Below are 24,991 nucleotides of genomic sequence, written 5' to 3' on the forward strand. Positions count from 1 at the left end.
CACACAATTCAAACTATTAAAACGTGTGACACACAACTTTATTTTGCAAGGAGATATATATTAGCGAACGTGGATAATTTTATTTGAACAAAGACCACAATCTAACACTACTCTGGATCTTTGTTACTCCGTGTGTACAAAACAAAATATCTTCATTTTCTTTACTTTATTTTAGAGGCCTACATTACTTCCTGTTTTACTCTGTCTTGTACAGGTTGCTCCTACACAGATTCAGCCAATCATAGCTGGCTGTTGCGGTTAGACTCATGATGATAGCCAATTAGTTTGAAGAGAGTTAATATATATATATATTATTTCTCTATTTATCTGTAAATATATTTATCCTGCTGTATCAACCGAATGTCCCATCTGAGAAACAGTAACGGGTTTCTTAACTTATGTAAATATATATTCTTTTATCTCTATTTACTTTTTTACTAGTTCTATGTGAAGCATATTGAAGGAATCGTGCTATCACAACAACAACGACAGTACATTTTGTATTTATTTATTTACTAACAAAACAAAGGCTATATGGACATTGTACATCATTCTGAATTCTGGTTATTTTAAGTTCCTATTATTATATAAACCAGCTCAACTCCTTATTATATAGAACTTCTCAAAAAAAGTGCTTCATGTAAGTAAACAAATACAAAATCATATTGTAAAAAAATGGACACAAATAAGATTTTAAAAAGCTACAGATTTTAAAACATTAGGATTTGACTGAAATGTCACTCATATGTGATCAAAAGCTCAAGAGGTCACAAGCCCATATGTGAGTGTTGAAAGTAAATCAAAAGGATCTTAAAATCGCTGTAGAAAATAGAGAAAGAAAGAGTGAAACATGAAATCGGGTTGTTATCCTGAATTAATTAAGTAATAACTGATTAATGCATTTTTGCAACGATCATTGTCTTGACTATCTATTCTAAGGGACAACAAGACTTAAATTCCAATGTGATGAAATGTGTTGTCGGGCATCTCCTGTTCTCTGCTAAATCTAAAATGCCATGAAAATAGAAGTAAAAAAAGCTTGGATAATAGCTTCAAAACTCTTGAGGGATAAAAGCATGTCAAATTTGGAAAGTCTTTTAAAAAACAGGAAACGTTTAAAGTCGATATGCTTATGAGAGAGACAGTTTGTTGTGTTCTGTGGAGGCCAACAAAGGGTCACAGGTCGTTGTTACAAATCTCAACCAGCAGGTGGAGCTCACTCACAAGTAATGAGGCTGAAATGAATTTGTCTGTCGCAAAACGGTGACAGACTGAGCTGCAGGGTGCAGACTATCAGAACCAAGTCCAGTATCTCCTCCATGTTACAGCACTGAGCTGTGGTGCACAAGCATACAAAGCCTGGATCTTGTGTGTTTGAGCGAATTTCATTTTTTTTTTTATCATTTCACTCATGTACAATGTGTGTGATTGATGTTCATGTCTTTTTTAACACTAAGATCGAAAGCATAAGCTGCGTTTTCCTCGCTGCAGTCACGATGGCTATCAAATTCAAGCCAAGTACAAGCTTTTGTATCACAAGATGAAAGGGGAAGTGTTTAGTGATCAAGCCTCCTGTCTGGAACGAGCCCTCCTTTAAATAACCATCAGGCCTCCAGGTCTTCCAAGAAGACCACCAGGTTTTCTCTCACTTACAGGCAGTGCTGGAGGAAGCATGCAGATCCTTACATTAAAAGAAAAGATACCACATTCTAAAAGTCCTGCATTGAAAATGTTACTAAAGTGAAGGTATGTGAATATAATCAGCAAAATGCACTTAAGGGATTCAAAGTAAAAGTACTCAATGCAGGAGTGTCCCCCTGTGTCTGTTGTCATTAGATTATTATTACTTGACACATGAATGTAAAAGCACAATGATTCGCTTTGTCCAACCAGTACCACAAACCTACACATGTTTAAAATAAATAAAAATTGTTGTTGTCTAGTTTCATTTATCCCAACACATCGTATTTTACAAGCTCCTCATAAACCTTTGTGCAAATAAAACCTTAATTTGTAATATGTAATTAGCTACTTATGTTGTCAGATAAATGCAGTCAAGTTAAAAGTATACCATTTTTCTCTGAAAGGCTAAAGTACAGTACTTGAGTAAATGTGCTTAGTTACGTTCCACCACTGGTTACAAGTAAAGACATAAACATAAACTAAAAAGATTTACCTCACGTAGACGCAGAAGAAGATGAAGAAGAGAGTTCAAACACAAAACAATGCTCGTTGAAGTGGAAACGAGGAACAAGTAACAAGGACAATATTTGCTCCTTATCTCAATATCACACACTCTCTAATCTATTGTGTACGGGTCTCATTCTGTAGACTGGCCTGAGTAATACCAGCCTTCCACTGTTGTTTCTCTAATGAGGAGGGGGGGGGGGTTGAGAATAGAGCACTGGTGATGTAGGGCTAATCAATAAATCCATAGTCTCACTCTCTCTCACACACAGGCTGAGACCTATGGTTTGTCTCATGGGCCTGGGAGACAAGGTGGTGTAGGACTGCAGGTAGGATTCACATTACACACAGAAGGGACATAGGAAAGCATTGATTGGTCTACACTTAACTCGCAGGAAGTATTAAGATATATGACGTGAGCACATTTTGCCGAGAACATGTATTAATTTCTGCTTTTGCTCAAGCATCAGCTGTAAAGACACTCACTATGCAGGTTGTGTTATATTTGTTGGCTCCACCACGTTGGTGCAGACTGAAATGTCTACGCTTATTGAACTAAACTATTGGAGGGATAGTCATTACATTCAGTACAGATACCCGTGGTGCACTGAGGATGAATCTGAAAGACTTTGGTGATCTTCTGACTTTTCCTCTACCACCACCAGCACCAGATCAACACTTGACCGAGTCCAGCACTTTATTATTCATCACCAGATCTAAACTCTTTTCCTTTTTCTATCAGCTTTAGTTGTGTTACCTGAATCAAAAAAAATGTAAACAAACCTTGCACCTTCTAAACATCAACACGTTAACACCATCTCTTATGAATCCAGGCGAGATATCCTGGATGAAATAGTCGGCGGTCAGACTTCATAAAAACTTTAAACTGACCATTATTTATTAAATCAGTGGACTTGTCCTTTATTTCTAAAGACTGACTTTACAAAATAGTGCCTTTTACATAAATTCAGTCCTTCAGACGGGTACATGGACTGCATTTAAATAGCGCATTCATCCAAAGATCTTTTTAGAGCTTTTCCTCTCATTCACACACACACACACACACACACACACACACACACACACACACACACACACACACACACACACACACTACTACTGTTTAACTACAACCATCAGGATTTGGGGTTTCATGTCTTCAGTGTCATTTTGACATGTGGACAGGAGGAGCCAGGGCCGCTGTACCTCCTGAGCCACAGCCCTAATTGCAACTCAGAACTACGGTGGGCTTATTTACTATTTTTCAAGCTCACAGCAATAATTTGTTATTTACTGCATGTCTTTGAAATGATTCATGGTCTAGAGTTGGTGTGTAAGTATAGCACACAATATGATTCATTCAAATGCTGGAGCTGCACTCAATACACCAGTATTTCCAAACAAATTCTTAATTAAAATAAAAAATGCTCACGGTGCAGTCTAATTAGTTGAAGATATTTGTATTTTACTTTGTCATATTTCTACCTCTTTGCACCCCGAGTGTTATATCTCATTTGGTTCCACCCTCTGTCTTGTTAATCTCAATTTCACTCCTCAAAGCCGCATAAAAAAGGAGCCACAAGAAACAGAAGTGTCATTTACAGTAATCAGTCCTCAGAAAGGCTTCCTGTTCCCTGCACACTTGATGAGGGGCTCGGATGTGGCACAAAGGTTGGGCAGGTTACAGCTCAATGTGCTGCTGACAGTAATGGACTCCATGTGTCTGACAAGTCGGCGCACTTTCAGATATATATGACTCTGAAACACACCACCTCACTCTTACACACACACACACAAGTATACAAGCAGAAATACACGTGTGACTGCAAACACACACACACACTTATATGAGACCACAGGTGGGCTTGTCACTTCAGAGAGGGCAGCATATCCTCCGCCTGTGGTGTGTACACCTGTCAGATTATTTTCTATCTGTGAGACACTGAGCTCTTCACACCTGCCTCACCGTAAACCCTCCTGTCCAACAGCGTCTATACATTCCAGTACCAGCAGTCTAAGCATGTCTCTCACATCAGCCGTCCACTCCTCAGCGCAGACATGTTACCTCATCAGCACACGGTATAAGCCTATATGGAGTGTCTTATCTCTGTGGCTTTGTACTGTGATGGAGAAGCCTTGACTGAATCAATCTTTACTTTGACCTGCAGTGAGTCACATCATCTCTATGGTGCCGAGTCTGCCTGACAACTCTAACGAGCTTCCACACCAACTCTGAAGCTCCCTCGCCAACTCCTCCAGTATTAGAAGAATGTAAAAATAGATCGCAGAGATGAACTTTCATACGGTACATGGGACTGTGGCTCAGGATGGCTATGTGTTCAATCAATCAAACAATCAAATCTAACTATAAATCACATAAAAAAACAAAAAGAAACATCATCAGATCTGATAGTGGAGGGATGATGGCCCACAGCCAGGGCTACAACACGCTCATCCCTGAGCTTAAGTTCAGATCGGGGGACAGCCAGGAGCCCCAAGTCTACCGACCTCAGGGACCTAAGGGATCCTCTGTAATGGACCCTTTCTATGTGGGTTTCTGTCCTCTCACTGCTGTTTTTGTTTTTACCTTTCTTTTTATTGTTTAGGCTGAAAACTAAAAGGGATTGTGCTTTAGCTAATTATTGTTGCTCTTTGACTCTGAGCAGCCTCCTGCAACGCCTCAGAGAAACCTAATCTGTGCACAATCTTGAACCTATTTTAACTTCTATTTTAAACTTTTTGCTATGTGAGTTGCAAATTTAATTTGGCTTGTTTTATATATTGTTTTGTTGCTTTTATTGCCCTCTTTCCCCTTTACCTTTCCCTTTAAAACACCTGTTAACTTGAGTTTTGAAAAGTCATATGAGAAGAGTTTGCAATGTGAAATCAATTCAAATAAAAGGAACAATGTGGTCTCGACAGCTCCGCAGTAACGACCAAATGAAAATACCACGATCAATAGCAGCACTGTTGCTGATGCCCTGACTGATGTTGGCCCACTATTGCTGACTTCAACAAACACATGTAGCAGTTAATGCACTGTTGCTCCACTCCTAGAGGAAAGATATCACCACTGCTCTTCTGGTCTTTATGGTAAGTTCACCAAAATGACACAAAATGTATTTTTTCATGTGCCGAAGTTTTGAGACACTTTTCTTGAATCTTTTTAACTCACATTAACACTTAGCTGCACTGATTGAAGGTGCTCAATATGGGATTCAACATGGCGATTCAATAATTAAAATGAAATGTCAAAACTGTTACAGATTGCTTTTATTCTGATCCACTGATTCATTAATCAACTAACTGTTTCGGCTCTAATTTTCTCTCCATTTGAACTTTGTGTCTCCTGATTGTAATTGTACCACTGCAACTATGGTCTGCTATACATGCAGCACCTTTTGTTTGCCTGTCGGTCTCGGAAGATGGATCCCTTTCCTGTTACTCTTTCTGAGGGTTTCCTCAGCTTTTCCTTATTCAAATGAAAACGTAAAAGGAACAAACATGTTTTGTCAACTTGTGTATTCTGTAAAAACTGTAAAACCCTCTGAGACAAATCTGACAAATCCACAGACTTCACTTGAGAACTGAATTCTCAAGCAACTTAAACTCTTAACTATCCTCTCATGATCAGAGGTTAAACTTCCTGGCCATTACTGTCTTTATGATTGATGTCATACTGGACGACCACATAACCTTCGCTTTTCTCCATTTCGGATGACTATCCATTACCCCACATATCACCTCGTCATCCCATCCCGTCAGGCAAAGAATATGAATCATCCTCTGGCCTTAGACGATGCTGCTGCTAATTTAAGCCCCTAACTGAGACTACAGTCCTGACAGAGATTTAGCATGCAAAGTTAATGTGCTACTCTGCCGCTGAGACAGGAGAGGTGGAAACCTGCTGTTTGGAGTCTAAAACAGAGTCCCACTTCCATTTAATCTTCATCACTCTGCTACTTCTACCTCCACTTTCCCACCAGTTCATCTGCTTACCACACTCTCTCTGATTAAGATGCCGGCTGATCTGGGTGTTCCTGGGTGACAGAAGTTAACCGTTTTGATTTAAGTAGATGGAAGAGGCTAAACGTGCAGAGTTTAGATGATTAGCTGCACAGCAGGGATGCTGCCCAGTTCCTAACTTCACAGTATTGCTCTTCAGGGGACAAAGGGGAAGTCAAATGGGGCAAAGAGAAGTTTTTTCCTCTGGCTTCCAGTGAATAAACCCTACCAAACCGACAAAATGATCATTATCATCACTCTGGGACAGTCATAAACATAAACATCCTGACACTCTGATATCATCTGAGAGATGTGTCATCAAGGGTATTTGCAGTGTTCACCAAACTGAGATGATTTTTAAAGACCGTTTTCATAAAATACAAATGAAATGCAATGTAATACCTTTTTTAAAGAATTACCAAAACCCAGTAGGATAATGAGACCTATAATCATTGATTGTATGAATTTATCGACATCTATGTTTCATTTCTGTCAGCAGTTCGCAGCTGTAGATGACAATAGTTCATAGTAATATAATTACTACGTTAATCAATTTAACCAATTATTAATTAGGTTTAGTTAATTTAAGTAGTTGCTATAATTGACACTGGCCCATTATGAGTCGGTGAGCTGTGCTTGCTACAGGTGTTATGGTGCTGAATGACAGCCATCACACCAGCTTCACCTGTAGGTGTAATAAGGTCTCCTGAAAGCCTCCAACCTTCAACCTTATACACACAAATGGTACAGCTAATGTCACAGTCTATGGCAAGAAAGACAAAATATTGTAATGAAATTTAAGATTTTTTAACTCCTTCAAAGAACTTTTACCTCAATTCATTGCTTTTTAAGAAAAGACCTGCAGATATCCTGATAATCATTTATCAAAAAAGTCATGGGATCATTATAATGTTAATAATATAACTGTGGCATCTTAAATACTCGATAACAAACACATATTTACTGTAGTTAAACTGGAAGTGGGCCATGATGTACAATATCCTCTGTCATTTTACATGTCATTCAATATCACAGCATCATGACATAGTTTCCACTATTTTGCTTGTGGTTCGTTAAGACACTTTACTATTTTATACCCCAAAAAAGGGATTCAAACTTTTTTCATCCAATGATCCGTTCAGATAGCATTGTAATTTGTAAAGCTGTGTATATATAGTATTTATTGCACCTCACATTTATCTTGTAAAGTCACATGAGTAATTGATGAACTGTATACAAACTGGAAACAACTGCCTATCCCGAGGCAGGAGAGCCATGGGAAGAGGGATCCCTACTCTAGCTCTTCCTTTTGTACATTTTCTTTTTTTAAATCCAAATTAGGGTGAAAGGACAGATGGTGTCATGTATTGTACAAATTGTAAATCCCTTTGAGGCAAGTTTCTGATTTGGGATTATTATTATTAGTCTAATTTATGTAAAATGTGAAAATCTCCCAAATAGTTTTTAGAGGGTTTTCCTATGACAAACTGATCTTATGCGTCTGGTTTGGTCTCCTTTTCTTTCTCCGTCCGTGTTGACATCAATGCAGCAGCAAACACACAGGAACAGTGTTAAATAAGGTGTGATGGGATGAAGAAGGACAAAGGACGTCTACGAGTTCAAACGGGACACAAAATTCAATGTTTTCTCTTCTTCCCACAGTTTCTTGCTCTCCTCTCTCTCTCTCGATACCATTCATTGTTCAAAAGCCTCAGCACCCCGCCCCCTCCTCTATGTGCTGAATTAATACAAAGTGACAGAACAGCAGAGCCTGTGGGAGCATCGTGTGTGTTTATGTGTGTGTGTGTACCTCGCTGTAAATGTGTGAATGTGAAACTGGGATATGAGTCTCTCCTCTCTTCTCCCTCTCTGTGTTTACTGTATACATCTCATCTGTTTTGATAGGTGGCCTTCACTAATACAGACAGCTTACTTTAGGAAATAAATAAATAAACCTAAAACACTGCAACACTCTTTGTTCTATCTCTGCCTGTATTTTGTGCTTTGGTTCTTGTGTATTTCTTTCTCTGGCTGAGGACAACTCCTGCAGCTATACCCCACAGCTGAAGTGCCCAGGGATGAACCACAAAGGGGGCAGACTTAAAACGACCACAGGGGGGGACAAATATCAAAGAGAGGCTCACACACTGGCTGCAAAACAAAGAGGAGTACAACACAGTAGGCAACCATTAAGGGATTAAGAACCAGAAATGACATGACGGAATGCACCGTGCACAATTACTTCTGTCACTGACAAAGATGAAAGAGAGTAAACTCACACCAAGAAAGTCCTTTCCAGGGTTACATCATTGACATGACAGTATTGATGCTGTGCCCTCACTTTCACTTTTTAAAAATATATTAAAACAATACAATTTCATCAAGAAAACACTATCTTCGTACACTCATCCAGGGAGCGATGTATATACATAAGTGAGACTTATAATGTAATGTAATCAACTGGAAATATGTCCTCTGTTGGTTTATGCTACTGGTATTACTTCTCACTGCTGCCCTCACTGACATGTGGGTGATGAATGCAACAAGTCCAGACACGCTGTCTAAAGCCTGTCAAAATACGTTCAGGCAAACAAAAATCACTGAAACTGTGACCCAGTTCTATTCGAGGAAGAACTTTATGGGAAGTGACACAATTAAGGCAAAAGTAACAGCAGCTGTTCTTACATTACCGCATTGCTAATCTATAAAGCATCAGTTGTTATATATTAATCACTAAAACAATCATTGATTACAACATGTTAACCCTTTTGTAAGGATGCCTTATGAAGCGGTTCCAACATTTAACATACTCAAAAAGGTCAACGCATATCAAAGAGCTTGAGCTATGAGTGTGCTAATCATTAAGATATATTTCTCACAATGCAATGCACAGAGGAACAAGAGAAGCTGCAAAAAACATTCAAACAAATAACAAAAGGTGATAAGACAGCTCTCGGAAAATCTTGACTGTGTGGACCCCCATTTTGTTTCAACATCAAGAGATGTCAGGAAACGCAGCAATGTGCCAACAAGGGCAGGGAAGAAGAAGACTGCTAGTTAACATGGCTGTTAACTATTTTTACAGAGCTGCAATAGAAAAGCATCCTGAATGCAAACAATACAAACTGGCATGGGAAGTGTACGGGACAGGACAGGAGGGCTCTACAGCGGGAGATAAAAACCACCCAGAACGTCATTGACACCTATCACCCGAGCATCAGTGATAATGGGGAGAAGAGGGGCCTGAGAAGAGCTGAGGGGACATTTAGAAGGGAAAACCCGCCACAACCTGTTCACCTGCTGCCGTCTGGAAAGAGATACAGAAGTATCAGCTGCCGAACCATCAGACATCAAAACAGCTTCTTTCCTCTGGCTGTGAGACTCCTTAATTCACCCTCCACCCTCCATATATATATATATATATATATATCTTTTGTTGTTATTGTTTGTTTTCTTTCTTATGTAGCAAAGTGGGAGTACAATCTAAATTCCGTTGTGCAATCCTGTCGCGCTATGAAAATTAAAAACCTTGTAACCTTGTATGTAAACAAGGCAGATTTTAAAATAGTCAAATCAGCTTGAAGAATTGAGGAAATGTATTCAACACATTTCTTAGACCTCAAGGGCAGATCTAGTGCATTTAATGGGTACACTATTACACAAACAACACTGAATGTGAACAGAAACTTTGTTTACAAGGAAACGTGATTGATTTGACTGTCAGTCAGTCCGTAAGCAGATACTATGTATCCTTTCCTGTTTGCACAAATCGGTAAAGTGCCCTGATTTGCTTCACAACGGCTGGAAATCCAGTGCACTATTACCATAGATAGTGGTATATATTACACTAAATACAAACAACTTACGAGAAGAAGAAGGAGAGGGAAAGTGGGTACCACCAAATCATAAATAAGAAACAACACTTCCTAGGAAAAGGGCTAGAAGATAAACCAAACAAGTTCCAGACACTGTGAATCTCCCCATGACCTAACATATACCCTCATTGCACTTTCTTATTCTGTACAATGACACCAAACCAGCCCAGAGACCTTCCCACTATCTTGATTGTCAACTGAAGTCTGAGTCAGATTCCGTCCCTGTCTCAGGTTTTCTCTCGCAGCACAATGATGAGCTTGTCTGAGCTGAATGGATGAACCTGCGTCCCCAGTGGAGGAAGAGTGAGGGGTTTTGTACGTTTGGTTGGAGGCAGCGAGGCAGGAAGTACCCCTCTGCATTTAAAGCTCTCACGCGTCCTCCTTTGTATTCTGTGTGCCACAGGTAGTTCCACCATTCTGCTGCTCAAGGCCCGGCTAATATATGGAGAGAGCAGTGTTGATGTATGTGCATGAGAGAGAGAGACAAAAGAGTATCACTCAGACAGTGGGAGGTGGTGTGTGTGAGCACCTTTCCCACCATAGTCTATGGACGACAGCCAACAGTTTCTTTTTCACCGTGCCAGCCTTTATGTTGCCACAATTCAAAAGCCTCCATCCTGCAACCCTGTCCTCCTCCTCAGACAATTCCTGCTCCTCCACCTCCTCTCATTTAAGGCCTCTCCGTCTCGCTCATTCGGGTCTTTATTAGAGCGTTCTGTGTTTGAATGAGAGCGTGGTAATGCCTGCGTCTTGGTCTTTGTGAGAAGGACTAAGCTCTAAGCGGGCTGACCTGGATTTACATTGCTGGAGCAGAGCGGTGCTGCCTGGGATGTCACGCAGCAGGAAAACCAGGCTTTGAAATGGATCTGGTCTCATTAATTGGGATAGAAACTGTAAACTTTAAAAAAAGAAAATGTGTAAGGGTTTTCAACTTAAGATTACTCTTATTAACTTCCTCAAAGATTGACCCGGTAGGTACATTCTTACAACTGCATGTTGTACTTGACAATCATTGCTCAAGCCCTTACTGCACTACTACATGAATCAGTATTTTTATACTAACATTGAGTCAAATAACTGCAGATTATGAAAGGGGTCCCTTGTAGTGTCAAACACACAGACTATTTTCACTCAACTCTGAGCTCTACAGAGCTTTTTAGCCTCTTTTAGCTTATTGTTTTGGTTCTACAGCAGACCTCAGCTTTGTTTCTAGCAGCTGTTTTCAGCATACAACTTCCGTACTACCGGCCCAGCACCAAACACTGGACGGAAAAAGTTAGAGACGAGAGTAGCTGGTGAAGAAAGTGGAACATGTTGGGAAATGAAAAGCAATCTGGCACATCTAAGTCACCTTCTATTTGGACCCATTCATTCACCAAGTCCTCCTCCTTTTAAAATTGTTTTAGTGCTAATTATAAATATTTTACTCAGTAAAATGTTCAAAATAGAGCTCCAATGAAGAGACAAAACAAGTAGATAAAGAATGTATGTGGGATACGGAAACTATGTCTACTACAAAGCCACTTCAGGGGAATTGTGAAGGCTACATTAAGGTTCAAGTTTCTCTGCACATTAGATTCAGCAGACTTCAAGATCTGCATTCATGTTTTATGTTTCATATATGTATTCTCCCCGAACTGTTTCTAATACTGACAAAGCAGGTCAATGGAGGCCAAGAGCACAACAAGAGCAGAGTGATGATTCTACTAAATCCAATACTCATATCCATTCAGCCTCCCACACACACACACACGCACACACACACACACACACACTCGTGTTCACCGGGCAAGCATGCATACCACGCATGCACACTGAAGATAGCATCATGGATATTTGTCACATATGAATTGTGACACACATCACATCAAAGAAAAGAGTGGGCTGGATTTATGCAAAATCACAGCAGCTAAACACACAAACGTGAAGTAAATGGGAAGCAGGCGAGTGGGTGAGCAGATGGCTGAAAGATATATGAGATTAGACCAAAGCATTTCTGTTTAGGGGGGGGGGGGGGAGGAAAGAGAAGCAGGAATGCTTCATGGTTCAAGAATAAGGTGTGAAGATCACAGCTGGCAGTGCCTGCTGGATTCCTGATGATGCCACACCAGCCTCATGCAGCTGCAGTCTGCCCGCTCTGTTTTCAGCTAATAGCCACGAGCAGTAGCACCCCCTTCCCCCTCCTCCACCCCCACCTCCTTCAGATTCAAGCCATGCCTGATGGAAAGCCTGACACAAAGCTCCAAGAAAGAATAGTGTTGCTCATATCGGCTCGGCTCGGCTAATCTCGCGAAGAGGAGGTGCTGCGTTTAACGGGAAACAAAATGGAGAGGAAGACTGTTGAGGGCCAGAGAGAGGGCAGCTGAGAGAGAGATTATGAGTAGGTGGGTCAGAGCACCGTGAGTCATAAAGGTCTAAAGCAAGGGGGATAGTTCCTGATCTCATTAAGATTTATGTAAGGCTGTTTATTTACATACATGTCTCACCTTCGCTCGAGGCGAAAAACAATGGTATGCATACTCACTAACCTTTGCATTAGAATAGCAGTGCTAAATCAGCATAGAGACAATTACTGACCCAGGTATTGGATGCTGCGTGTTTAAGAACACAGTGGTGGGGAATAAAGACAAAGCAGAACAATAGCCCTGCAGGGGAATTTTTTCTACCGTTGTCATCTGTCCAAAATTGAAAATGTAGGCTTGAGTCAAGCCTAGACTGCCACGCGCACCATGTGACTGGGATTTGTCACATCGGAAAATTCTGGGGGAGGGTCGAACACAATTTAAAAAAAAAGAAAAAAAGAAGCCCTCTCATATATGTAATGTGGATGATCACCAATAGAGGCAATGCCATTTGCGTGAAAATCTATGTTCTGCCTATATTCTGCTCGGTGGCATTTCAGCACCGAGGGGGGGTGGACAGCTCCGCACTGATGTGGTATTAAAGCAGCCTCCCTCAGGGATGAGGAGGGATTTTCACAGGAGAACGAGCTTATTCTAAAATAAAGAAGACACAAAAAATGAACATTAAGCTGCCAATTCGCACCATGAGGTCCATAATCCAGGGTTCGTGCCATCGTACCATCGTGACCATGGCAACAAAGGAAACAGTAACTTATCTCCCCTGTTCTCGTGCACACACACACACACACACACACACACACACACACACACACACACACACACACACTGGGATTAAGCCACCGCACCTGACGTGGACTCCGCATGCCGGAGCATCCATTCCTCAGCCCCATTCTCCAAAATGCTAAAATATTCTGCATTTTCAATGACTAGCCAGAGGCGGCCAAGTTCGCACAGCGTTTCACTGCAGCCGACAATCAAGGCGGAGTCTGGTTGGAGCAAAAAAAGCAATCATTCACCCTGTGGGCATCATTAAGTTTCCCGTACCAAGCCGTGCCTTGCAGACCGTGTATCACATGTATATTTGGAATAAAAGCCAGCCTAATGTGGCAAATGCATTCCCGCTCCTCCATCTCGGTGCGTGAGTCACTGTGTGGTCACCACACACCCAGGTGCAGCTGAGCACCATGGGTACCGTCGGAGCTGCACAATGAAAGCCCAAAGTCATGCTGGTGCGTGGGAACTACCGTTAAAACGACGAGGAAATTTCTCCCGCAGCGAACGCCGATTCCCCTGTTGGAGGCTGCAAACACACACCCAGACATGAAGCGGTATGAGCAATCCGTGTCACCGGTCGGCTGCCATACCTGTCTCCAGGTGCAGAGAGATCCTCGCCTCGTTGATGTAAGGCGTGTCACTCTTGGACCGGACCCTCCGGATCGGTCTGCGGTCTACCTCCTCCTCCGAGGCCGCCGCCATGTTCGGCCGACCGGGTAGCGTCCACTGGGGAGACCGGCGGGACTGCGAGAGATTCGGCGCCGCAGCAGCCACTCGTGCACCGGCCCGGGCAGACGGTGTGGAAGGGGGGGGGGGGGGGGCTGGCTATTGTGATGGGGATGGAGGGTGGGAGGGGGGGGAGAGAGTGTGAGAGCGAGTGTGAGAGAGAGAGTGTGTGTGTGTGTGTGTGAGAGAGAGAGAGAGAGAGAGAGAGAGAAGGAGATGGATTAATGAGCTTGCTTCTGTTCCTTTCTTTGCCTGTAAATCAGTTCCACCAGCTCAAGTTCTAACTCCACGTTAAGAACACAGTGGCCAATGAAAAGCAATAGTTCACACCAATCCCTCAATTTAAACTCTCTTGCGTTAGGAGGAGGTTGACATAATTAGTCAATGATTTACTTAATCAACTGACAGAAAATGAATTAACGACAAAGCTGGTAATTGATTAAAATGGCATTCATCAGGCAAAAACAATCAAGCTTCTTAAATGTTATGATTTGTTTCTTTTCTCTGATTTATATATTTGCAACTAATATATTTGGATTTCAGACTAGTTGTTCAACAAAATAAGCAGTTTGAAAATGACTCGTTGGGGAACTTGTGATAGCATTTTATCAATTTGACATGTAATCAACAGAACATTTAACAGATTCATCATAAAACAATAATCCACACATACATTGATAATGTAAATAATCATTTATTGTAGCACTTAAGGTTCAGGAACTACATTGCACATAAAAAAAGGCATTTAAATCACTTTTAGTAATAAACACGAAGATCATTATGATATTCCCTAAATTGCAGAAAAGGATGCAAGCTTTTGGTTTTGGCACCGCCTTACCCAGTTGAAATAGCACTTGAGTATTGCAAAAATGAAATGGATATAGTGTTAGCAAAGTCTCATGTCAACCGATTCATATATTATTATTATCTGCCTCATTCGTTAGAGTGACCTGGCTGCTGTAACACTGCAATGGGATATATTGCGACCACATAAAGTAATCAATCTGTTAGTCTCAGGCAAAAACAGGATCATTATAGTAAAAACATCACAATATATTGTGACGTTAACGTTGTGCTTCATACCCAATTAAGCCAATGCTGACCTCTAGTGGAGAAGGGAAAATAAAACGTTTGTCAATGGGTTCAATGGTGCACTATTATTTCAGTAAGAAAGCACAACAGAGGGACAGTAAAGTACATTTGGACTGTTTCATTATTGGCAGCTATGAACTTTAGCAAATTGTAATATACATTTACTAAGTAAACTGTACTTAACTACAGGTTTTTTTTTATTTTAGGAACTTTATTTTACTTTACATTTTCTGCTGCAGGGGCAATATTGTACCTTTACTCGACTACATTTCTTCGATTACTTTAGTTATTTCGCGGATTCAATACACAATGTGATCACTAAATAAATTATGTAACATCATCATCAGTTCAGATAAGACTTTAATGGTTCCTTGGTGAAATTGATAAACTACTTGGCAATGTAAATTGTATTTATAAGCCACACCTTTACCAGCTGCAACATTAATGCACTTATTAATACATCAAAAATGATGATCAATAAGCTAATAAACATTATTCTGAAATGGGCCAGTACTTTTATTATTTTGTACTTTAAGCAACATTTGGAATGCAGAACTATTACTTGAAACACAGTATTTCTAGACTTTATTGCTTCGTTACAAACAAACAAAAAGTAAAAGAGACGAGTACTCTTTCCTCCACTGGTGACTATGGACACAAGTAAATAAGGCACCCCATCAAATAAATTAAATGTTGGTTACAGCTCGTTGTTATGACCTGAAATAGTTCAAAAGAACAAGAAGCTGTATTTTCTAACCACGGTGACGTCTCTTAAAGGGCCAGTGCCACACAAATACGCATACAGTAAAAAAAATACCACTGTAGTACAAATGCTCCCTCTGCTGGTCATATCTACATTTTGTAATGGTTGCCATTTACCTCGCTGATCCTCTTCATAGGCTCACTTTATCACAGCCAAACCAACCCACTAAGCACAGCAGCTGAGCTGGTGTGTGACAGAAAACACCGACTGAGTTCCTGCTTCCTCCAGCTGACGGCCCAGGCTCCAGGTAACGTCAGCGAACCACAGATCTACATACATACATCTATATGGACCCGTTACGTGATCTTCACAACCTAATGTGACGCTGGTGAGGTCGTTGCTGTTTCTTTGGACACCAGCGCTAACTTGTTAGTGTGCTAGCTAACTTCACTTTAACCTGCTGACAGGCTGCTAACGACAGACTAAAGCTAACTACGACTAATGGAAGCTGAGTGTTATTGTGCAGGAAAACTATCGTAATATGACTGTACCACTAAATTAATCACACTAATTCCCTTGCTTATGTCATAGTTATTAACTACAATGAAGTCGCCAGTTAACACGGTCGCAAAATCGAAACCGAAACACAGGCTAGCTCTGTGCTTGTTTGTGTTTACTCAGATGATCTTAGCTCTATAGCGCTGCACCGAGCATAGACCACCACACTGCAAGCTAGCCCCAGGTCTTAAACTGAGCTGTTTACGTTGTGAAGAATGTCATATGTATCTTCCCTATGTAGCCTCAAGCCAATGATTGTGCGCCAGCTCTCCTGTAGAGGCTCAATAAACTCTCACCTGCGTGCCCACCTGAAAGACATGGCCAGACCCAGTTCAGGTAGTCTACATTCTTTACAGTCCCTGCTTCTGTTATTTCCTTATCCTGATGAGCAATTGTTATATTAGTCACCCACAAATTCATGAGCCTTCATTTTGTGTCATTTTGCGTGCGCGCGCGCGCGCGTGTGTGTGTGTGTGTGTGTGCATGGACATGTTTATCTGCAGACCTGGCAGCACTCAGGAAGATTTTCTCCGAGGCCAAGAACATCGCCATCATCACGGGAGCAGGGGTGAGTGCAGAGAGTGGAGTCCCCACCTTCAGAGGAGCAGGAGGCTACTGGAGAATATGGCAAGCACAGGTATGCAAGCATATTGTTATATTACTGAACTGTATTGCATTACAATGAGCGGTGTTTCTGCTATGTAGTTCTCCTTCATTCATGTGATTGTGGTGTAAACACCTGACAGTATAATGAATTTCAATACGACAGCACTGGTGCTGTGCAGATGAGTCTGTGGTGTCTTCTATTGACAGTGTTGGAGTTTATGTAGTCTCAACTTACAACAGCAAAAAGGAGCTGAACTTCTTTTCAATCAGCACTGACCTTTGTCAGTATTAATGGCCATTTGTCACGTTTTCATCTTTTAGAAACTTGCCACCCCAGAGGCCTTCTCCGGGGATCCCTCGCGTGTTTGGGAGTTTTACCATCACCGACGCGAGGTCATGCTCACAAAAAATCCCAACCCGGCCCACCTGGCCATCGCGGAGTGTGAGGAGCGACTGAGCAAACAGGGACGTACGGTTACAGTCATCACTCAAAACATCGACGAGCTCCACCGCCGCGCCGGATCCAAAAACCTCCTGGAACTCCACGGCAAGTAGAATTCACTGAATGCCAGCATGGATCTAGTGAGCTACTCGTAACTATTCTAGTACTCGACCAAGAATACAAAAGTATGTTTTCAAGCAAACATGACAAACATTCGATTTCTCCAGCTTTGCTGCTCTTCCTTGTTGGTCAGACAAAACAGGAAATTTGATGGCATCACACATTCCACAGCAAACTGATGGGCACTTATCACTATATTTAGACATTTTACAGGCCCTATTAATTGATTGAGAGAATCATCATTTGTCCTTCCATCTGCACACTTGATTATTTTCATTACCGATTGATCCGCTGATCAATCTTCAATAGTTGATTAATTGGTTAGTCCATAAAATGTCATATAAGTAGGAAAATGTTTATAAATGAGTTTTTTTATGATTCATATATATGTACATCTCCAGACTGGAGAAACTGGGACTTGTAAATATTTGATTTATAACACAAAACAATGAATCAGTTGTTAGAATAGTTGTTTATTAATTTTCTGTCTTCCGACTAATCGATTGACTATTCGTTTCAGCACTAATCTATTACCTCTGGTATTGTTGATCCAGGAAGTCTGTTTAGAACCCGCTGTATGAGCTGTGGTCATGAAGCGGACAACTACAAGAGCCCCATCTGTGCCGCTCTCGAGGGCAAAGGGTAAGAGCGTCATCTGGACTATTTTACCTCAACAATGTGATCTCACGGCCCGGCTCAGAGACCATAACGAATATGGGAAGCACATGCAAGGAATAAACTAAAATAAATATTTTGTTCATTTGAACAAATGTAACAAAAATGTCAAAGCTAACAAAGGACACTGGCAGGAAAACACATGCTGCCTAAAGTAATGCGAAAATGAACTGTACAGAAATTACGACAAGAGACGACAAGTTTCAGGTATAAACCCCCCCCCCCCAAAAAAAACACACACATTAACAACACAACATACAAGCCCTGGTAGAGTCACAATGCAAATGTGTTTGAAGAGATAAGATAAGATAATCCTTTATTAGTCCCACAGTGGGGACATTTACAGGATTACAGCAGCATAGTGGATAGTGCAAACAAGAGACATAATAAAAAACAAGATCAAAAATAAGTATTATAAATCGGTAATAAAACAGTAAAGAATGAGATATTGATCATATTCATTTGAGCACAAAATGCCAGAGGAAAAAAAAAAAGCCTGTTTCAGTCTGTCAGATGTGATCAGCTAAATGACACCCGATGACGCGTTGACAAGGAAAGTCTGTGACCGAAGTGAAATGTCACTCCGTCACTTATCTGACATTTAAAAGCGATGTTTTTTTAATAGCTGAAATGTTCCATGAATCAATGTAGTCTCTGCTGTGGACACAATGACGGAAGTCCTGTGCTAAAATGAATCACGAGTATCAGAATCACTGATGTTAAAACTGATCTGACCGGACTGTTAACAGTGATTCTGATTAAATCTTCAGGTGATATGAATGTCTCACTGCCTTAACGCTCAATCAAAACATTTGGTGGAATACACACATTCATGGCTAAAGTATCACTACGGTTTAGTTTTTGGGCTATTTTAGAGTCATCTAACGTCTTTTTACCAAACTGCCTCCTCAGAGCTCCGGACCCGGACACAAATGATGCCCAGATCCCAGTTCAGCAGCTGCCCAGGTAAGTCACACACTCATCTTCTCTTTTAGTGCACTGCTCTTTTCAATTGAGTTTATTTGTTTTGACAAAGTGTGTGTGTGTGTGTGTGTGTGTTTCAGGTGTGAGCACGAAGGCTGTCACGGTCTCCTGAGACCAGCTGTGGTTTGGTTTGGAGAGACTCTGGACTCCGACATCCTGACACGCGCAGAGAAAGTGTTGGACAGCTGTGACCTCTGTCTGGTGGTGCGTGTATCTGTGTGTGTGTGTGTGTGTGTGTGTGTGTGTTTGTTGTGTACGTACAGTTTCCCAACCCAAATCATAAAGTGCAAAAATACTACTGCCAAATTCACCAATGAAGTGGCCATTTTTACATCCACCCTGATTAAAAATTGCATAAATGTTTGATATATAAGCTGCATGGTATTTAAATGTAGTACTGTATAAAAGTAAAGAATGTTCCGTTGACAGCATCACTATCGTACTAAACCAATACATAAATCATTCATTATATTAATATAGACATATTCTCTTTTGAAGCTTTCTGTTCTTTTACCATCTCTCATTGGTAACATCCAACGGTCACATTAAACAGAGCAAGAGAAGAAGAAAAAATAATAAAGTACTGCATCTTCAGAATCTTAAATATAAAAAGGAAGATTTAAATTAAAAAAATGTGTAAAATATATTTGTTGAAAGATAAAGAGCTGTTCAATGTTTAACACGAAGAGGATGGAATGTGCAAAACATCGACTGGAGTGTGCAAATGCAAACAGGATCTGCATTAAAGCGTTAAAGTAACGCGTCAAGTTATTTACTCATTTATTTACATTTTCGATTCAAATCTCACTCTACAGGTTGGCACTTCATCCATCGTGTATCCAGCAGCCATGTTTGCTCCTCAGGTGGCAGCCAGAGGTGTCCCAGTGGCCGAATTCAACATGGAAAACACACCGGCCACCATGCGCTTCAAGTATGTCTCATTTTACTGTCACACACTCGGTACGTGTGCATCGTTAATCGTCACTCATTTGTGTCATGTCAACATTTCTTTTCTCTTTGAGGTTCCACTTCCACGGCCCCTGTGGGACCACGTTACCCCCCGCGCTGGAACGCCACGAGACCGAACAAACATGAGTCCTGGACATCAGCTGCACACAGAACAGACTGTCTAACACTGGAGGACACCACAAAGAATGGGTTGAATGTAATGAACAGTGTGGTGATGGGGTTCATGAAAAGTAAGGACAAAAGAGAAATCGCTTGTTCACGCTAACGCGGATAAAACATACAATGACATGTAAGTAGACTAAATTATCAATAGTTACACACACACATTTATTTTAAGTTGATGCATTTTGTCTTTGTGGCTTCTGTCTTTAATTAGCAGATGGTGACAGATTTGAATGATTTAATTTCTTTCAAGGATTTTCTTCTCTTTTTTTTTAACATTGACGATGTAACATTGTAGCAGATATCGCTATGATGCCAAATCACACCAGTGCTCTGTGCTGACTGCTGCAAACACCGAAGTGAAGAGTTCTAATTGTGAAACTTGTCCATGAGCCATTGCAGAATGATTAACTGCTCTGTATAAAAGCTAGTGAGACAAATGAATCGCATATGGACTATGGATTAAATATTAAATTCCATGTATGTACGTTGAGAGCAATGTGTAAACCGGGGTCAAAAACCATATGCGTACGCATACATGACTGATTCTGAATCGGATACGATCACATATAGGCTGACTTTATCACTCCTTTTGCATTGAGTGAATGCTGATTGTCAGGCGGTAGGGGGCAGTGTTTAGCTACTGCTGTGTAAGCTAATGCGCCTCCAGATGGGAGAGAAAAATAGACTCCTTCCACAGGATCTGTGGGCTCTGCCTGGGATTTGGGCTGTGTGTGTGTGTGTGTGTGTGTGTGTGTTTGTGTGTTTCAATTCAGTGTTGTGTGAATTTATGAACCGTCATGAATACTGTGTTTGATGCCATCCAGTGGGCATGAGTAAGCTCCAGCTAAACCGGGGAAACCAGTGACACTGCGTTCCCGCAGCCAGTCAGGAGGAGGTGAGGGGTTTGTTTCATGTATGTTGAGGCTCAGAGATGATTGAAACGGCATATTCCTGTGACATGAATAAATGTATCCTCGTATAACCTGAAGAGTGTCCCTGCAGAGCGTCCTCAGAATCCGTGCATGCATGCATGTATCTAGAATAAATAGAATAAACGTTCTGCATCAGAAAGGATCAACCTTTAATACTGGTGATGGTAGAAGTGTGTATCGACTGTACACTCCTCTATATGTGCTCTCTTGTAGGCGTTTTTCAGCTTTGGCTAAAGGTGGGATTGAGCATGACACTTTAATGCCCGGCCACAACCAACAACCCCTGGTTGGGAACCACGGACTGTAAGGAAAGACTGTGAAGTATACAAAATATAAATCAAGATTTGGTAATATATAATATCAACACATTTTTGTTGGTGAGCAAAATAAACACATAGGATTAGAAATTGATGTGATGATCTGTATGTATTTTCAGTGCCGCAATGACCAAATCATGACCAGCTACGATCGGCTGGCTGACTGCACAGAAGACCAGCGGTGGAAGAAGCACTCTGAACCTTTACTTAAGTAGCAATGCAAGTAAAAGTCCTGCATTCAAAACCTCACTCAAGTAAAAGGACAACAAGTGTCACCATCATAACTTAAGAGTATGAAAGTCTGCATAGGGAGAAGGTCAACAACACATCATACCTAAACACAGGAGACCGCTGTTCATTAGACGTTTCCTCATGACAGTCAAATGTCATCTTTCACTTTTGTTTTCAGTCGGATTTGAAAAAAAATGTGAACCTTTCCTTTAACATGCTTTTAAATGATGTTAAACATGACTGGGGGGCTCGATGAGGGGTGCTTGATATATCTGACAAAGCTGTGGGGGTGCATCACACAAAGACAAGCTTGGGAACCACTGCTCTAGCTTCTGTGATAGAGACCGTGTTGGGATTTGGCTAAAGATGGTATTCTTCCTGACATAACCCCCCACCACCCACCCAGACTTCCATCGTCTCAGCACAAACGCACAGACCGAGTCCAGCTCTGTAAACGCTCATTTGTCAGCAGAGGTTATTAATATTCGGCTAATCTGATGGAGATATTCATATAAGCGACCAGTAATCTTCTCGCACCATCTCATCCTTTCTTTTCTAAGTTCCCTCATTCACCGCTTTTGCGGAGATCTTTTCCGTCTCCGCTCTCATCTGTACATCTGCCATGTGTGCGATGTTTGAGACGCCTCCATCACCTGCTCATTAGAGAGAGGATGATGGTCCGACGGTCCCCTATGACTCTGCTCCAAAAATAACAGAGCCAATTTCCCGCCTGTTAGGCGGCGATTTCACACCAATCTGAGTTGTAGTGGCAGATAGGCCAGTCTGACAGCGAGAGGCTACATGAGAGAGACAGCAATAAGGTGAAAAAGAAAAGCAAAGGAAAAATGTAGGTCAGAGTGTAATGGATCAAAAATACAAGTTCTTTATCCTATAAACACACCGCCCTCATCAGCCGGAAGAAGCCTATTCACGCGCAATTGTTGCCATTTTGGGAGGTTGTTTACATTTTAAAGAAAAAGTTCTGTACATAACCCCTTAAAAAACACAAATTGTGATTCTTACAGACAAGCTAACCAGTAGCTTTGTATTTATTGTACATACATGAGTATGGTATCAATCTTCTCACTTAACTGTCAGGAAAAAAATAGGTTAAAATGTCAAAATCTTTCCTTCAGTAGCGTGAGAATTTAGTGAATGTCTGTATGTTTGTATCCCTAAGCCTGAATTGAAAACGCTACAAACTGAATCATTGTTTCTAGTTGTGACATTGCACCAAGGGCCCGTTTTGGTTTGTTCAAACAACCATTTGTAATTTCATCACATCAGAAAGTTGTCAAAGCGAGGAGAACCAGTTTCCGTGTTGTGCTTCAACCACACTTTGATATCGTCTCTAACAATAAAAAGGGATGAAACAATATTTGTTCTCAATGAGACCTCTCTTTATGTAGGCCAAATTTAGCCGATCAATCTATTTATACTCTATTTAACTTAAAGGTCCTATAAACTGCCTCTCTCTTAATGTGATGTATTTGATGCTGAAACAGGGCCATAGCTTTGGGTATAATACAATGAGGTGTAATGCTGTGTTCACACTAAGAGCGACAGCAACATTTCTACATTTGAAAAGGAAGCCAGTTACACATCAAATCAAAGTGGAGCTGCTCTCAACTTTTTTCAGCCTGATTATTTGGACTTCTTCGTCTCACCTACTAAAGCATGAGGTCTCCAATGAAGATTCAATGTTCAGCCTTTTTTTTAAATGCAGGACATTTACATGTAATGCAATACTGTTTTACATTTTGGTATTTCTACATTTTCTTGCGGCTTTTATCTGAATGATTTACAAGTGTCTGACCTTGACCCTATAGTGGTAGAAAAAAAATAGACTCAATGGCAGACAGCACACCATGTGAACAGCCAGAATGACAGGCTAAAAAACACAACCTGCACCTTCTTTCACCATGATTGTCTGATATTTCTCGAACTTTCACACCACCAGAATGATTTGAAAGATGCTATGTATATATATATATATATATATATATACAGTATATGTATATGTGTCACATAGGGGCTTTAAGTGAAGGACCTGAATACTTCTTCCCCATATGTCAGTCAGTCAGATGTACACCATGGTGGGGGGTTAAAACAAGTGTTGCAATGAAGAGAAGCCGGTGTGAGGTTACGGTAAATCTGTCCGTCACTGTGTCAGTGTGCAGCAACCACGTCAGTACGGTTAACCCCCCCCCACACCACCAGCTTTATGAGCCGTGCGCCCACATGTGACTGACAGGGGGCTTGTGTTTGTCCGTGTGTCTGCGAGTGGCTGTATGACTTGGAGGATGGAGGCAGTGTAGCTGATTTCCAAGAAGTTTGTCAGCTTTATTATGTGCAAACATTTGAAAAATATTTCATTCGTATTTGTTCAGAATTATCACCTCAGGCTGCATGTTTGACTTTCTGTATTTCTGTAGCTATTAGGGTCGTTAAAAGGAGAGAAAATAAGATGCGAAGTCACGGTGGGTCATGAATAAAGTTGTGGAAATCGGTATATATAGAGTCGTATTTTAAAAAGCAATTGACTGCACGGAGAAGTTCTGTCCAATTTTAATACATGTAGATGTTCATTTATCCACATAGCCAAGGACGTAGCTTGTGCCAAGACCATGGGTTGCCTCCTGGACCAACTTGATTAAATGTACAGTATGTGAGTGTGTGTGTGTGTGTGTGTGTGTGTGTGTGTGTGTGTGTGTGTGTGTGTGTGTGTGTGTGAATAATTTGTCTCCCTACAACTTCTCGTTCAGCTGACAGAAATGCCAATTAGAGAATCTTTCCCACCTTCCTCTCAAACTGGAGCATCATATTTTATTCATTCGTTTGGCAAACTGTGAAAGTTAATCAACTTTGATTCCTCCAACATACCTGCAACTCTCAGCACTATTGATTTTTAATTCACACTCTAGAAGACTTATACTTTCTTCCTTCTGGAGAGAAAACACAACTTTATAGCCAGAGGACCTGCAGTGTGTTTCTTCGATTTCTCTTCTTGTGAGAACCTTGTGTTTCGGCGCGGATAGAAAGTTTGAGGAAGTTGTCATCTTGAGTCATTGTTCATCACTTTGAAAACTTTAGAGTTACAGTTTCATGTCAGCCTCAGGGAAAGTGGTCAGTGCATGTCTTAATGTTTGTGTGCATGCAACTATAGTCAAATCTTCATACACACACATTTGTACTTAAATGTGTGAATGTGTGAAAACATGTTTGTGATTGTCAGCACTCTGTCGCACTAACCTGAACAATTCTTTA

At 41.0% G+C, this 24,991-nt stretch overlaps 1 protein-coding gene across 1 annotated transcript; it reads left to right on the forward strand.

Moving 5' to 3' along the window:
- Positions 1–15,895: 15,895 nt before the first annotated feature.
- On the forward strand, positions 15,896–21,689 carry sirt5 (sirtuin 5). Its single transcript, XM_079158531.1, has 10 exons — positions 15,896–16,032; positions 16,525–16,619; positions 16,787–16,920; positions 17,211–17,440; positions 18,010–18,093; positions 19,039–19,092; positions 19,191–19,314; positions 19,926–20,041; positions 20,133–21,479; positions 21,613–21,689. The coding sequence occupies exons 2-9, from the start codon at positions 16,535–16,537 to the stop codon at positions 20,203–20,205; spliced, it is 900 nt and encodes a 299-aa protein (XP_079014657.1). The 5' UTR covers positions 15,896–16,032; positions 16,525–16,534; the 3' UTR covers positions 20,206–21,479; positions 21,613–21,689.
- The last annotated feature ends 3,302 nt before the right edge of the window (positions 21,690–24,991 follow it).

The sequence above is a fragment of the Pholis gunnellus genome (assembly GCF_910591455.1).
Source record: "Pholis gunnellus genome assembly, chromosome: 4".
NCBI classification, from domain to species: domain Eukaryota; kingdom Metazoa; phylum Chordata; class Actinopteri; order Perciformes; family Pholidae; genus Pholis; species Pholis gunnellus.